At 43.0% G+C, this 17,284-nt stretch overlaps 1 protein-coding gene across 1 annotated transcript in view; it reads right to left on the bottom strand.

Moving 5' to 3' along the window:
• Positions 1–17,284, bottom strand: part of PIK3R4 (phosphoinositide-3-kinase regulatory subunit 4) — a 44,849-nt gene that overhangs the window by 13,361 nt on the left and 14,204 nt on the right. The window contains exons 7-13 of the mRNA XM_080934898.1: positions 15,838–16,011; positions 12,561–12,706; positions 10,893–11,096; positions 6,716–6,917; positions 5,537–5,724; positions 4,773–4,983; positions 1,969–2,134 (exon numbers count right to left, since the gene is read on the bottom strand). Coding sequence (XP_080791024.1) covers positions 1,969–2,134; positions 4,773–4,983; positions 5,537–5,724; positions 6,716–6,917; positions 10,893–11,096; positions 12,561–12,706; positions 15,838–16,011 — 1,291 coding nt within the window. The remainder of the gene's footprint in view (positions 1–1,968; positions 2,135–4,772; positions 4,984–5,536; positions 5,725–6,715; positions 6,918–10,892; positions 11,097–12,560; positions 12,707–15,837; positions 16,012–17,284) is intronic.

Here is a 17,284-nt window from a genome sequence, read left to right as displayed (position 1 = left end):
ATGAACTAATGTATGATGTAGCCTGGAAAATATCCCATACACATGCCAAAACCTTGCATTCTCGTACTGCTGAGAAGCGTTCTCTCATTGTCAGATACGAACACTTTTCAGCAACTGCTTACAGCCTCTATTTCTTTGCTGTTCTTATATTACTGGTTCTACCCACAGTGGAATGGGATATTAAAGTCTGCTGCTATTGCGGTTAAACTGCCAATTTTTGCTTCCTGTATTTTGTTAGGTGCCAATGTTTATAACTGTCCTGCCTTCCTGATGGATGGAGCTTTTACACGGTAAAATGTCTGTCCCCAGGAGGGTTCCTCTGAGCTCTTTCTCACTACTCCCTGGGGTGTGTGGTTTATCTTTCTGATCCTTTGAATTTAGATGTCTCTTTCTGTGTAGCAGAAAAGTGATCCCACCTGTTTCCTTCTTTCTGCCTCTGCTGCCTCTTGATTAGTCCCCCCTTTTTTTTTATTCAATATTTTTAAATAGCATTTTAATTTTCTTGTTTTTAAATTTACTTAAAGTTTCTAAGTTTTTAAGAAGTTACTGAGAAATACAATTAGTACCTTTTTAAAAATTAAATGCCAACTTAATTTAAATATACAAAACTCTGCTTTAATATTATATTCTTCTCTTCCCTCTAGTCAACTATTATCATGAAGTATTATTAATATGCCATTTTATAAGCACAGGGTAAGTATTGCTGAGGATCAAACACCTTCCTTGGAAGTTTAAAATTCCTACAAAATGTTGGTTTAAAAAAAATCTATACAAAAAGTAAAAAAATAAAACAAAATACACCTATGTTTCTTTTACTGACCTTTCATTTATATTCTATTTAATGCAATGACAAGAGAGAACACAGAAATGGGTGAAAGCAGAGCCCTTTTATATTACTGCAGAGTCAAGGGGATCTGATCTGGTTTTAGTTAAGTAAAGAGTAGCAGAGCGGTCCCTCCATCTTTACAATGCAGATGAGATTCATTCTCATTTATAGTAGTTCTTCTGCCAGAACCAATTAGGGAAAGAGCAGACAGGAAGGTGGAAGACTTAAGTACTAGTTAGTAAAAGAGACCTGGGCAGGCCAAGGGGGAGGAGGAAAACCTCAAGCAAGGGAGGAATGGATATGATTCACCCAAACCTGAAATCCTTATAATAACCACATGTACTGAATTCACAGTCTGGGCACTTTAACTCTCAAGGACACTGGTCATGAGTGACCAGGTTCCACAGCAAGGATGCAGCAGGCTAGCCCATGGCATTGTTACTTGTGTTCACACCCTTTCCATCTACTCAGCAAATCAAAACAGACACAGAATCTGGTCATTCACACTGTCCACACTGCTGCCACGGTAGCCTGTGCCATGCCTCCTCCCTGCATCTCGGTGATGGACACTCCTACTGCTGTTGCCTTACCGCTTTCTTCCTATGTCAACTCAGCCAGAGCCATTCCTCAGACATCTTAGCTCCCAACTCTCCTCTGTTCACAACCTCCCAAAGGCTCCCCCTCTAAGTCCTTCATAGGAGCCCCCGATGTCTATAAAACCGGACCTCCCACTTCTCTCCTGCCTGCTTGTTCTGCTCAGGTTACACAAAACTCTGTCAGGCATGGTGACAGGTCCCCCCAGACTCTGAAATCCGTCTCCTCCGCCCAGAACATTCAACATTCCCATGTGGCTCTTGCTCCCCTCCTTCAACTCGTTCCTGGATCCATGTTTCCCTCTAAGGCAGCATCTATGGACTGTTTACTGACAAGTCCACCCCTACCTATGTTCCCCAGCCTGTCATCTAACGGGGTCATTTCAACACTTTACTTATTTACAGTTCTTGCTGTCTCGTGTCCCGTCAGATGGCCAGCCTCTGGTCCGCAGAGCCCTACGCATGCCTGTTCCTAAGTAACTCTGATGCAGAGAGCACTCGGCAAGCACTGCTGACTAGCTGGACAGGCGAACCCCACTACCATCGTACCTCGTTGTGGTGGTCTTCCCCTCCATCTTCTGACTGTTCCAAATTTTCACTGTGCCATCATTTGAACATGTTGCAAAAAGTAAGTGTTCATCAGATACTCTGATTCGATTTACAGCAGATTTGTGCTCATGAAGATGTGCAACCAGTAGCCCTTTAGGACGCCACCCTGAGAAAAGTGGGAGTATCTTAGACTGTGGTGAGAGACAACCGCGCATCACCCTCCAGCTACAATTCTCAACTCCTAACTTCAGAGCAATCATAAGAGCTGAGCATTCAACAGACCCCGCTAGCCCAGAGGGGTCTGCTGCACGATTTAGTACTAAGATACCAGGGTAGCAATTAAGTACTGCTCAAACAACTTCAGAAAGAGAACCTCAGGACCCTTTTCAGTGTCCGAGAGACATAGCAGTCTCGTATTCCTCTGAAAAACCAAGACTGTTGACTTAGAAGCAGAAGGTATAACCATCCTTAGACAAATAGCTTGGAATCCACTTTCTAAGCAAAAAAGTAGCAAATCCCCAACCTGGGACATTAGGGTGACCCAGGCTATCGCTGAACCTCACTGAGCTTTCAACTTCTCGGCTGTAACGTAAGAACATATCACTTAACTCAACAGGGTAGCTATGCACATAAATAACCTCTGGGTCCTACACTGCCCCAGCCCACAGGACCACCCAGACGTCAGCCAGGCATGGTGACACATGCCTTTAGTCCCAGCATTCAGGGGGCAGAAAAGGCCAGCCTGGTCTTCAGAGCAAGCTCCAGAGAAGCCAGGGCTACTTAGAGAGACCCTGTACCAAAATAAAACAAAACAAAACAGCAAAACGCCCAGACTATTTTCTTCTTTGTCTGCAGTCACTTCTGTGGTACAGACAGACACACCAGAAATGGGAGCTGCAGCTTCAGAATCTACAGGACTTCCTAGTACTTTTTAAATGGCATCTATCATTTTCTGTATTTTATTAGGCATATTCTTCTGTATATACACGTTCTAGGACAAAAACTCATGTCTTGTCCTGTAATAAATGCCTTCAGGGCCTAGCACAGGTTCCTGCACATAACCATTGTCAACATTTATACACAGTTTGCGTAAGTGAAATATAACATCCTATACATTTATATTACTTGATTTAAAATAAACCAAGAAGCTCTGCTGAAGCTCAGGCCTGTTGTGGAAGTTACCACTGTGCCAGAGTGTTCAATGTCACTTTAGAAGTACTGCTTACCAAGAGGCAAGAATGACACTTAAGATTCCTGCCTCATGTGACTTACTCAACATGAAAAACTCATTTCCAGTTGGATTGATAAGTCACCCAGGTGGGAACCCAGGCTGTACATAACTGCTAGGAAGGATATTCTCAGTCTGAGGTACCAGGAGGTCTGCATGCTCTACAGATTGGCTGCATATCTTATAACCACTGCTCAAGTGTGGGGATAAGAAAAGATTGAGAACTGAGCAGTCACTGCGCACTTCTGCACTTCCTGAATAAAATGTGTAACTCCACTTCCGTATAAAAGGTACCTATGAAGAGAGACCATAAAACAAGATTGTGTGCAATCATCTTATCATGATTTCAAGCACATCTGGCAGGTAAGAGGCATTAGCTTCCATCACAGAAATCGCTGGAACATTCCAGAATACTCTTTCTGATAGAAGCATCTGACTATGCTCTGCTTAGCACTTCAAAATATTTTCTAAATCTTTAAACCCTCAAGCAGCTTCGACCAGTACTTCCCGAGTCCACATCAAAGCTCATGGGAATTCCTGTGATCTTCACAAAGTCGAAGTGTAAATAGACTATGAAGTTCTTCTCAGAGTTTTAAAGATAAGTTTATACTATTACATCTTAAATATTAAAACTCATTAATGTTTTAAAGATCTACACATCCAGACTCAAAAAGCAGCTCCGGCACACTGTACAAAGTTAGTACCAGGAGACCCCGCTCCGAACAAGTCTCTCTGTTTCCTCACAATCCCTTCCGAATACAGGAACTGTTTTACCAGATTCTTTTAGTTTGGGGTTTTTGTTTGATTTTGTTTTGACGTGCATGTGTGTTTTAGCTGCATGTCTGTACACCACATACATGCCCAGTACCCAAAAAGGCCAAAAGAATGAGTTGGAGCCCCTGGAACTGAAGTTACGAATAGTTGTGAACCACCATGTGGGTGCCAGTGCTTTTAATTGCTGAGCCATTTCTTCAGATCATTTCACCAAATTCTTGCTGTCCTAATTAGCTAAATGCTGGTGTTATAAGCTATTCTGTTCTTTCCAAAACCCTCAATGTTTTCTGAATGTCCTACCTATTCTTAAGCAATATTAATCAGTGAGTAAAGTCTATAATATTTAAAAGCAGGGTTTAAAGTGGAGAGAGGCATGACTCCATCACAGCATAACCCCTGGCAATAGCCAGGAAACATAAAGCAACTGACCTGAATGGGATTCTGTAAGTGGTGGTCAAAGCTAAAGACCTTAAGTCCACACATAATGACTTCAGGTTTCTATCTACTGCTTCTTGCTCTGGGCTTCTCAACTGAGCTGCTCTTACTCCCTATGCCTATAAAGTATAAGTCGCCGAGTGCAGGCTGAAGAGCCCTTTCCAAGGCTCCTGTGAGCACGGAGGTTCAGATGTGAGAGATTTTCATGTGCCTCCCTAACCAAAGCTTGACACAGAAATGCTAAAAGTCCTAAACTTTTAAGCTGAGGATTTTTGGATTAGGGATGCTTAATCTGACTCGGGCTCCTACACTAGAGCCCAGGTTCAGGCTCAGACTCGAGGCAAGGGGGCAGGAACACGGTGCTCACCAGGTGGAGGTGGCTTGCTCTCCCACTCGGCGTTCTCCATCATCTGCTTGGCTATGCGCTCCGCACTGCACTGCTCACGCTTCTGCTGTATGAGCTGCTGAAGTTCAGTCTTACAAGTGGTGATCCGGATCTGGTAAGTGGACGGCAGGACTGTGCTACTTACAACCGGAATCACAGGCTTCTTACTGGGGATGTGTGCTGCTTCTGAAACCTGAGACACACAGTACAGATCTCTGTGTCAGAGCACGGTATATTTAAGAACAGGTTCCCATGTTGTATCTATCTATTATACCAGCTTCTGGTCCTTTAAAAAATTCTAACTCAGGTTAAAAGAATAAGTGGGATTTTAACTGATCCAAGTCAATATCTTCTAATTAAAATATGGCTGGTGGAGGTACAGCAGTTTTAAATTACAAATTCGCTTGAAATATATCAAAGTCATTATAATATTTAGCATGCACAATTTGGAAATTCACCCCCAAATAGTTTTGCTTTTTGCTATATTAAAGGAAGAATAAAAAGATTTTAAAAGTTTTAAAATGTTCTCTATAGCCTACTTATGATCTTAGTTTGGTCATTAACCCAATTTCAGCTTGCTTTATTAGCAAGTGTCTCAAATGAGTGACCTCAGTGCTTAAGTAACTGGGTTTCTCTTGGCTATAAAATATAAACCAATCAGAAGCCATCTTGATTTCTCTATGGCACATAGCCTTTTGACATATGAAACTCAGACGTGAGGATGACAAGTGCCTGCAGGACAGTACCTGTGGAGACGTTGACAAAGGGACACAGATACCAGCAGAGGACTCAGAGCGAGGTGGTTTCCCAGCCTGAACCACCTCATGGTCACTGGTTTTAGGCAGGGCCTGTGGGATATTCGGTGGTTCCAATGACCCAAACATGCTTTTCCATTCTTCATTTACATTGGAGTCTTGTTTCACATGTTTCCTAGCTATGAAAATATATTTGGGACAGTAAGTCTGAGGGTAAAGCCAACGTGATTTATTGTCTTTTTATAAAGAACACAATGGACCCTACTTTCTCTGTTTTCCTTTGCAGCTCCATTTCATTGAGCCTATGTGGCTGTATACACATATGAAGATATGGGCATCTCAACTCATAACCTCAGCATCTGGAAATGCTAAGTCACCTACATCTGTGCCAACTGTAGGAACTGTCCGTCTATTCTCGTCCAGGTAGAAAATGGCTATCTTGCATTTATTTATACTTAATTTATATGTATTCTGGTCTACCAATTATATGCTTAAATCCTTCACCCTTTTTCCTTTGGAGTGCTTGCTTTTTTCTTACTGATTGTTATGGGTGCTTCATGTGTTATACATGTACGCCATTAGTAATTAAGTTGCAAACACTTTATCCTGAAGCTTACTTCAATAAAATTCATTTGCTATCCTCAATTATGATATAGGAACAGGGGAACTATAAAGGCTTATACTCAACAGTGAGCTGTACCAGCAGAGAGTACGCACAAGGTTTACGAGCCTCGTACAATCAATGTTGACAGTTCCAAATATCTAGCTGCCTAAAAACTAAGAATTCTTTGGCCTCTATCGTAGTTCGTTGTTTATTTTAAATTCACTAGGCATTACCTATTAATAATTGAGACAACGGTGCCTGGTTTTACACAGGCTGGACTTGAAGAGTTGGCAGCTAAAGGATTAGAAGACAGCACTGAATCATCCCTTCCTCAAGAGGTTTACAGGTGAAGAGCTCAGAGAACTGGCCTTCCCTAGTCACAGAGCTGTGATCTAGGCAGGTCCTCACTGCCCTACTTTTCCTCTCCTGTGTCTACGTACTAAGCAGCTGAGTCACTGCCTTGTAGAGCTCTGTATCTGGGAAGTGAGGTGGGTATTTACTATTAATTAAGAACCAGCCTTATAAAATAGCTAATAATAGCAAGATGTGCACACCAACGTACTAACCTCGTTTCTCATCTGGTTCTTGTTTGGTTTTAACAAGATCAACTTGTCTCCCAGTGATGCCTAAGGCTGCCAAGTCGATTACACCTTTCTGGCTGCTGTCATGGAGGTGGCTCTGGTCTACTGCATTAGCTTTTGCTCGATTTGATTTCATCATGAAGTCCTTCAGTGCCAGAAGTTTATCTTCCTCTTCTTCGGTCATCCCCTAAAACCAAATTAAACCAGGTAATTTGGATTAATTTCAAAAGAAGAAACAATAAGTCACAGGATGACAAATAGATGAAGGTTCAACTCCAATTTAAAACTGAAAAATGAGAAGGCGAAGCAGGAGAACAAAGGGGAGAGGATGACCGCCAGCTCAGAGAGTACTCTGCCCGGGTATTTTCCTCATGGTAGCTTTACACTTCGATCGTTGATAATACTGGATCATAGGCTCTGAAACTCCAGTAAAGCAAAAAAATACCCCACAGGTATTGAGACGGGGTAAGAACAAGTGAGACACCTACTATTCAACAACTGCTTCATGCTTTATTCACCTGGAAATTACAGAAAAGCAAAAGAAACACCCCAGCAAACTATTAGAATAAAGACATTTGTTACATTAAGAAAAAGACCAACAGTATTTTCTAGATTTATGTGTGAGTGTTTTGCCTGCATACTGAATGCATGTGCATCACATGCACGCCTGGTGTCCATGAAAGGTAGAAGAGGGTGTCTCCTGGAACTGGAGTTGCAAATGGCTCTAAGCTTCCATGTGGGGAGCTAGGAATTGAATCAAAGTCCTCCAAGGGAGCATTAGGTAACCATTACTGCTCTAGCCCTTTTATAAAGTTTTATAAATTCCCTATCAGCTATGCGAAAGAAAAATTTAATATAGCAATTATAATTGTATTTTTTTAAAAAGCAAACATGGGACTGGAGAGATGGCTCAGTTGTGAAAAACATTTGCTGCTCTTCCTGAGGACTCAAGTTTAGTTCCCAACACCCACAATCTGGTGGCTCACAACTTCTCTGGTGGTTATAACCCAGGGAACCCAGCGCTTTCTTTTGGCCTCTACAGGTACCTGCACACACATGACATCAGCCATTGACAGACAGACAGAAACACACATAAATAATAAATAGATAAAATTTTAAAATCAAACACTCAGGTTAGACATGGGGGTTCATCCTGGAATCCTAGCACAAAGGCTAAAGACTATAAATTCAACCTATTATATTCAAAGACATCCAGACTCAAAAAAACTAATCAAACACTCAAAAATATCCATAATAAACAAGGGACAAAGCTCTGCAGCATAGCCCATAAGACATCACTGAGGTCAGCTAAAGACCATACAATGGGAACACACTGTGTGAAGTCAGTTCTCTCTTACAGGCTCAATGCAGCATCAGTGAACACATCCACAGATTGGCTGCATTTTAGGAAGTGACAAGCGGATCTTGAAAGACTCCTAAGGAGATGCATAAGGAAATGGAAAGAGCAGCCATAGCCAAAACAATCCTGAAAAAGAAGAAAGATGAAGGCTTTGCTGTGCCCGAACCAAGGCTAAGTTACACAGCAGGGCTCATGACACACTTAGCGGGGCTCTGCCTGATGAGGACAGCATCCACCCAGCGCCCACCACACCAGCTGCTGTGGCCGGCCTGACAGAGAAACATTACTCACCCAGCACTTAACATGCAGCAGACTTCAGTCCCTAAAGCAGAGACAAGTCCTGCTCTTGCAGCTGTCTAGAATCTTTACTAGAAAGCTTCCAGGCCACAGCCATGGAAAAGGCTCAGCATACAGCAGATCTGAGTTTAAGAATGCTACAAAAGTTAATGCAGAAGGGGAGAGGGCGGAGAAAGCCATGCACACAGCTAGCACTTTAGAGAACGGGGAGAGGAGGGTGTCTCAAGTCTTTGGCTGAAAATTAACCTATGTGTGCATCCAGAGACTACCTAGGCAAGGGCAAGAGCAACAGCAAAGCAGCAGACCAAATAACTACCAGAACAGTCTGTGAGGCTGTCTGCCAAAGGTAATAGACCTCTAGAGGCACGGATCACCATATGCCGTGCCCACAGAGTATCATGTTGGTGGGGCTAAACAGGCTGTATGAAGTGTGCTCTGGACCTATTCTGACAAAGCTTGAAAGCCACACTGAAAGGATGAAACTGATCCCAAGAATCAACAGAACAGGCCTGATGCTATGTAAAGGAATTCAGGGCCAACAACCTAAAATTCACAATGAACCAAGAAAGGCTAAATGGCTGCCAACTTGGGGACGGTAAAAACTGTATTTTATTATGCATCTTCTCCACTGTTTCCATTCTGCACGTGTATCTACACTTGCATGCGATCCAAAGGTTTAAGTTGTATAGTTTTTCTGTTCTGTTCTTTTAAGTAAGGAACAGAATGAACCAGCCTGCGTCCTGTAGTCCCTTATTAAACAAACATGAAGCAGAGCTCTCATAGATGAATTTTACAAAAGCATCCCTGCATGTGTCACTCCTGATGATGTATCCTCAAGTTCCCCTGATCCAAGCCTCTGCTAATGCTGCTGGTAAACCAGAGTAAAGGCCAAAACCAAAGAAAGCAAGTATATGTGGACAAGAGAGCTGCTACACATGGGCTTCTAGTGTGTCTATCAATCTCAAACAAGCTTGGCATCTTGGCCCTCCAGCTTTGTGATCTGTGAGCAGGGCAGTGGCAGCAGGGCAGTAATCCTGGGCTTGCCAGCTTTCAAGCACACCGCCCGGAGCTCACGGCAGCTGCCCTGCGTCTGTCTCCTCCTGGAACACAGGTAACAGAAGTTGCTCAGACGAGCTTTAAGGACCAACAGAGAGCACCGAAACTGCAACAGACTCATCACGTTTATTTTCACAAAATGGAAGCTACTGGCTTGTATTCTTGTACTGGGTGCTTAGATACTGGCCTGCTCTCATTTCTGCTGGCAGCAAGTGTCCCCAGAACAGAATGTAAGTCTCCTCACCACGGGAGCATCCTAATGCTATCAACAGCAACAACTTAACATAGGCTAATTTGTTCCCCTTTTCTCCACTCAGACAAATGTAACAAAAATGACAACTAGACCAAGCACTGCCTTTTAGAGGCACCAAAATCAGACAGTTGATTGATTCTATCATGGGATCAATAATGGCAGCTGGTACTGAAGGAGCGACAGCCATAGAGGCACTTGGGGAAACAGGAGGGAGCAGAAAGGCTAAGAGAGACGGAGGTGTGTCCCACTTCAATCCCAGCAACATCATCAGTGGATACTCAAGGTCAGGTAAAACATGAAAACACTGCAAAGCTCATCCAATTCTAAGCCATGTGTGCTGTGGCACATGCCTTTAACCTCAGCAGGAGGTAAAGCTCTATGAGATCAAGACCAGCCTGATCTACATAGTGAGTTCAAGCCAGCCAGGGGGTACACAGCGAAACCCTGTCTTAAAAATAATAATAATCCCCAAAACTGAGTACACTTGTCAGGTGAGACGTGGCTGATAAGCATTCTCTCTATGAAAACATGTTCCAGAGCTAATGATGGTCAGAGAGCCAGCAATTAGTCTTCATTTAGAAGCATTTTATTCCAATCTCAACTGTAGGCCCCACACATCCCACATAAAACAGGAAGATGAGTCTCAATTTAGTATTTTAAAAGAGGCCCTACCAGTGCCAAATAAAGCAAAAGGGTTACTTTCTGGCTTGTATAGGATTTGTTAACTGATCTAAATTCCGACTTACACAACAGTAAACTGCTGGCTCTCCCAACCCAAGACACTGCGGCTGTTTGCACACAGTAAGCAGGGATCTGGACTGTGTTCTGAAACCTTTCTTCTGGATGAACTTCATTATATTCTGGTGAAGTACAGAACTAAGGAAAAAAATAGTACTTCATCCCAAGGCTCCTTCTATTCTCCCAGCAACCACAAAAGAAGGCTGACAGTCTCCCATGACTTCTTACTTAGCCTAACTCATGTTTAAACTAATCCTATTGTCTTTGACTCGATGCCATAGAGAATATGTAAGATACTGACAGATTTATTTTCATTTATCACACTATAATCCAATCCAAAGCATTTTAACTAAATACATGAAAGCACTTATACTGCACAGCATATCAAATTCCAAATAGCTACATCAACGCTGTCATGAACATTGTGTTGACACATGAGGCCTGAGGAAGGCACACACCTGTGAGAGCAGCTTCTTCAGAAGTTGTGCTATGGCGGGGTCCTCAGGTGGGGGGCAGTCAAGAAGAGAGCCGTTCCGCTTTTTCTGGCGCATGTGAAGATGTCTGAACAAGCTAGCGATGTCTTTAGACCTCAGAGCATAATCAAATATAGAGCGACTCACGGGCTCCTTTAGAACGCTGAGCAGAACAAGCTTCCTTTCTATCTATATTAGGAAAGGGAAAACAATTGTCAAGACTACAGTACATAGGACAATCACTTCCAAACTCAGCACGTACACAAAAGGTAATAAAGTTAACAAAAGTACTTATTTTCTAAGAAAATAACAGTTTCTTAGGAGAAAAAAATGGGACACTAGCCAATTCTAAAGGGCTTATGTATTTCCTGCTTTTCAGAATTACCACTAAAGTACCTATCTGTGTCCACCCTGCAGGATGACTAATAATTAATACCCAAAGGCAAAGACTTCAGAAAGTCTGAGCAAGCCTTTCTTGGATCTGCAGAAGTCAGAATACTTCCCACCTGAAGGTCTGAGCCACAGGCTCTGGCCAGACCTCAGCAATCACCACCAGGACTTGCCTTCAGTTTTCACGTTTCCCCAATAAACCCACAGCCTTCTTCAGAGTTCAAAGCTTACTTCTCTTAGTGGCTCTACAAACAGCCTCTGGTCAATGCATAGATAATAAAAAGGATGGATATTACCAGCAGTCACCAAAGGGACTCTTGTTTTTCCTTTCAGTGCTGAAGAATCTAGCAGCTTGAACTTGTAGGCACATGCTCTACCACTTACATCTAGGCGCCTAGCCTTGTGAGACAGGATCTCACTATATGTTGGATTCTTTATGTAGCCCAGGCTAGCCATGAATTTACAATCCTCCTGCCTCAGGCTCTTGGGAACTGACACTGTAAGTTTGTACCACCACACCCAGACCTAAAGGACATTTGCTTCAGGGACCCGAGTTGGGTTCCTAGCACCCATGCTGGGTGCTCACAGGCACATATAACTCCAGGCGATCCGAGACCACTTTCTGGCCTCTGGGAGCACTGTACTCATGTGCACAAACCCATACCAGGACACACACATAAACACAAAATTCAATCTTTAAAATAAAGAAGGGTAAGACTTATAAAACATAAATAATCCTTGATCCTGGCTTTGAAAAATATAACCCAATGATCAACACTTAGTTTAAAGAGCTAAATAAATAACTAGTCAAGGAGTTGGAGAGGTGGCTGAGGGTTAAGAGCACTGGATGGTCTTTCAGAGGACCAAGGTTCTATTCCCAGCACCCACATGGAGGTTCACAACTGACTGTAACTCCGGTTCTAAGGGATCTAGCACCCTCTTTTGACTAACTGGACACCATGTGGTATACATCCTTATAAAACACCCACATACATAAAATTTAAAAACTTAAAAAAATAAATAAAAATAAAAGCAGATACAGTATAAGATTACACAAAGGAAATGAATGCATGCCACACAGTGTGACAAAAGAGTCTCTTGACAATGTCTCTCTTACAAAAGTAGTCACTGTACTAACATTATTAGCTTGAAAGGTATATAAAATGTCACAGACCAACTTAAACACATTTTTATATTAAAGCTCTTTTGATGTAAACTCTAGAGATGTGTTGGAAAAGCCTGGGCATTAGCTGGAGCACGCACCTGTATCACTGGCTGTGTAAGATATGGGTCAAGATAAGGCATGAGCTTGCAGTAGACATCAGCAGTGCTGATCTGGTTTGCTACCACCGTGATAAAGCCCACAGCACCATAGCGGATCCACAGGTTAGGGTGACACAGGAAGGGAGCTGAAGGAAAGAAGGGAAACAGGTCAAACCAGAGCAGCACAAATCCTTACACCGACATGATATAACATGATAAAGATCAAGCCTCCATGATAGCAGAGGTTCCTGCACATACTGGCCTGATGCAGAAACTCAAAGAACCTGCCAGCCCTCCATACAACCAACCTCCTGTCTAAATTTTCTGTTTCTCAGAGTCCAGAGTGTGAACACATAGTGCTCTTAGCACTGAATTAAAAACAACTGGACAGAGACCTAAAAATCCCAACAACAGTCAGTGAGGGTTACAGTTCCCCTTTTCTCCACACCACAGCACTGAGAAAACATTGTGATCTATCTGATATTCTTTTAAATGTCGTGTCTGGTCAGATCGAGCACACAAGTTTGCATGTCATCATGAATGAAAAAAAGTGGAAAAGTAAACATGTTGTACCCATCCTTCTAAACAGAGATGAACCCAGAAAATGAAATCTCTTCATTCCTTTTCATATTTTCATGCACTAAATCTATCACTTATTTCAACTAATGAAAGTCATACTATTTGATTTAGGATAAAATTCACACCTTTAAGACACAACAGTAGTGTGAGGTCTAAGAATGCAAAGGTGCGCTCAGAGCAGCAGTGGGCTGCTTATCTAACATGCACAGGACCCAGAGTTCAACCCCAACACCTCAACAACCACAAACAGTAGGGACTGGCCAAGCCCTGAGAACCTCTAGAAAGCACAGTGTCACAATGTGACATGACATGATGGGGGATGGGTGCTGCTGATTCTGAGCTTCCCACACCTCTGCACCTGAGGCACACGCCTTTCACAGCCCTTACTCTGTCAAAGGATGTGAGCAAATGTAATAGCAAGGAGAATGTGTCTCGCAGCTAGGCTTGCTCTCCTGTACTCCTGTCACGCTGTGAGAACATCTGGGACAGCCTCAGCCGTGACAACCATGACCCCACAATGAGACAGATGGATCATGTTGGAAAGACACAGGAGTCTCCAGCCTGAAGCAGAGCCACCCACACAGCCCACAGGTGCATGACAACAAATCCACAGCAGAGTTTCCTGGGGCTCTGTGCTTGACTGACACACCGCATTACTATTGCAGCAATTAGCTGCCAAAGTACGGCAAATACTTAAGCCTGAGCTGAGAACATTTCTTAGAAAATGTAGCATTCAATCCTTTCTCTCTTATATGTCCCAATTCTCTGGAGACAAGCATGAGGAAAGCAGAGTATAAAGAATAATCTAAGCAGGAATAGTAGAGCTCTTACAACCAAGGAAATCAATCAAAACACCATGGCCGTTTCAGTCTTGGAATCACTATACTAAACCAGTGTGACAGCTCCTGCCTGGTGTGATGGTTTGTATATGCTTGGCCCAAGGAGTGGCACTATTAGAAGGTGTGGCCTTGTTGGAGGAAGTGTGTCACTCTGGGGGTGGGCTTGGAGACACTCCTCATAGCTGCCTAAGGGTGCTGAGTCTGTTCCTGGCTTCCTTTGGATGAAGATGTAGAACTCTCAGCTCCTCCTGCACCATGCCTGCCTGGATGCTGCCGGGCTCCTATCTTGATGATAATGGACTGAACCTCTGAACCTGTAAGCCTGTCCCAATTAAATGTTGTCCTTTATAAAACTTGCATTGGTCATGGTGTCTGTTCACAGCAATAAAACCCTAACTAAGACACCTGGCATACCAGCACTAGGGGAACTGAAGCCAAAGCAAGAGGTCATAAGTTCAAGGCCAGCCTGAAACTTCAGTGCTAATAATCTGCTTAAGAATACACATATACAAAGTACATAAATCAATCAACAACATAAAACATGAATGGAAAAATTATAGGTTTTTCATGTGGATGAAATTAAATTTCTGGGGTTTTAAAGATTAAAAGCATAGCTCTTTAAAAATATCATCAAACCACAAAGTAAGACTCAAAAGAGTAAGAACGGTACAAGGGATTATATAACATTAATGTGTCCCTATTAAATACTTATTTTAAATAAAGATGGATTAAATTTTACAATAAAAAATCAGAGAAGCTGAATAAACAAGAAAATAGAGTGCAAAGACACACAATGACACCGATAGCCTGTTTATGGGCACACATACAGTGCTATGCTTAAGAGCACACATACACTGCTGTGTTTAGGGCAAACACACTGCTGTGTTCAGGGCACACATACACACACTACTGTGTTTAGGGCACACATATACTGCTGTGTTTAGGACACAAATGTACTGCTGTGTTTAGGGCATACATATACACACACTGCTCTGTTCAGGGCACACATACACACACACTGCTCTGTTCAGGGCACACATACACACACACTGCTGTGTTCAGGGCACACATACACACACTACTGTGTTTAGGGCACACATATACTGCTGTGTTTAGGGCACATATGTACTGCAGGCATAGGGGTAGGTAGAAATTATCGTCACCAATTACTTAGCTGACAGAAGGCAAGCATCTAGAATTACATAAAGAACTAAAACACTGACCATCAAGAGAACAAATAATCCAATTAAAAATGAGAATAGAACTAAACAGAGTTCTCAAAAGATGAAACATACTTGGCTGAGAAGCACTTAGAGAAATGTTCAGCATGCTTAGCCATCAGAGAGATGGAAATCAGAACTACTCTGAGATTTCACCTTTCCTCTGCTAAAACAGCCAAGAGCAACACAACAAATGATGGCTCGTGCTGGCGAGGATGAGAAAAGGGGAGCACTCAGGCATTGCTGCCAGGAGTGCAAACTGGCTCGGCTGCTATGGAAATCCGTGTGGCAGGTCCTCAGGAAGTAGGAATCAATCTATCTCAAGAGCCAGCTACCCCACTCTAGGGCACATCCCCAAAGGATCTACATGCTACTACAACCTAAGTGTCTGTTAACTGAAGAATGAATAACAAAATGTATGTTTACACAAAGGAATATTATTCAGCTTTTTAAAAAATTAAAATATAACATTTTCAGATGAGTGGAAGGAGCTAGGAAACAGTAATCCCAAGTGGGACAACACACCCAAAGACAGGTACTGTATGTTTCCCTTTGTGCCTATTCTTACTCTATCAGAAGTCACATGAAGTTATTCCCACACCCAACTTCCCATTCTAAGTCTCAAAACCAGAAGCTTACCAATATCACTGGCGAATTCGTAGACATGAGGTTTCTGCAGCAGCCCTAACTGGCACATACAGGTCAGGGCATTGAGGGCCTTCACAATGACGAACTCCTCGGCATCACTGAGGCCTTGCTGGAGCAGGGGCTTGAGGATGGAGGAGCTCTGCCAGCCAACATAGGCCGCCACACCTGAAAGGGAAGGCAGCGTCAGTGTTACTCAGCACCTGACTATGCACATCCCCGGAGCATCGGTTTACACTTAACACAGCAAACCACCCAGCAAAACCAAGACAGAACCACACTTCCTTCCCAGCAAAATAAACAAAAAGACACCACCAAAGTCAATCATCCAGAAATCTGGGGACACAGAACTTACAGAAAACACGGGTGCCTAAAAGTATCAATAGTAAGAAATCAAAAATAAGTCATATATCCAAGACAGCCCTTCCTCAGAAGTTTCCTAAAAACCTAACTCTGTCTAGCAAAATAAAAAGGAAGAACCTACAGAACAGCAGATGTAACCCTGAGCATCAAGGAGGAAAACTGGCGAAAGCAAACAAAATCCTCCAGCCCAGTCCTGAGCGAATTCTTTCAGGGATATCTGGGGCTACAGAGGTGGCTCAGTTGGTAAAGTTGGTCATGGAAGCACAGGACTCAGGTGTAGATCTCTAATATAACCTGGCTTTGGAGATAGAAACAGCAGGGAATCCAGGGAGAGACCTTGACTCAAAATAATAAGGTAGAAAGTGACCACAGAAAACACCTGACACTGACCTGAGCCTCCGCCCACGTGTATGAGTGCATGTGCATGAGCGCTCGAGCACTCTCAAGCACGTACACACACACACACACACACACACACACACACACACACACACGCTCAGCCACATGTGAAATAGGCCACATGGACACACACACGTACATCCCACACTAAATTTCAATAACAGGGAAGGAATGGGATAGATTCCAAGCAACATCAGTGCTGTGTACCATCAAGTGCAGGGATGACCAAATAGCCCTTGGGAGTAGCCATCTGACTAGTCAGTGAAACTTTGTCAGAAGGTAAGTGTTATCCTGGTCCTTCAGAATAAGTCTATTTGAGAACACTTTACTTTAATCATAGAACACACAGTAAATGTTCACCACGACAGTTAAAAATTCAACTAGGCAAAGGGAGGGTTCGAGGGTGTAGAGGAGAAGGGTCCTCATCTCCTCATACTACACATAAAAAGCAGGGCAACAGCAGCATGTCAAACTCCTAAAACCCGAACTACACTAAGTGATCAATCGGACGTCAGCTGTGACTGCTGGTCAGCTAAGGCTGCATCCCATGCACTGTGTGGTGGCACACGCCAGAACACCATCCCAAGACTCAGGTGAGGCTGTCCTTCAAAACCAAAACATAACTTTTTTTTTCAAATACATTTCAAAAAATCAAGTAAAAAGAGAGAAAAGAACTTGC

Source organism: Micromys minutus, assembly GCF_963924665.1.
Source record: "Micromys minutus genome assembly, chromosome: 21".
In the NCBI taxonomy this organism is placed as follows: Eukaryota; Metazoa; Chordata; class Mammalia; order Rodentia; family Muridae; genus Micromys; species Micromys minutus.
This window is presented reverse-complemented; position numbering and strand designations above follow the sequence as displayed.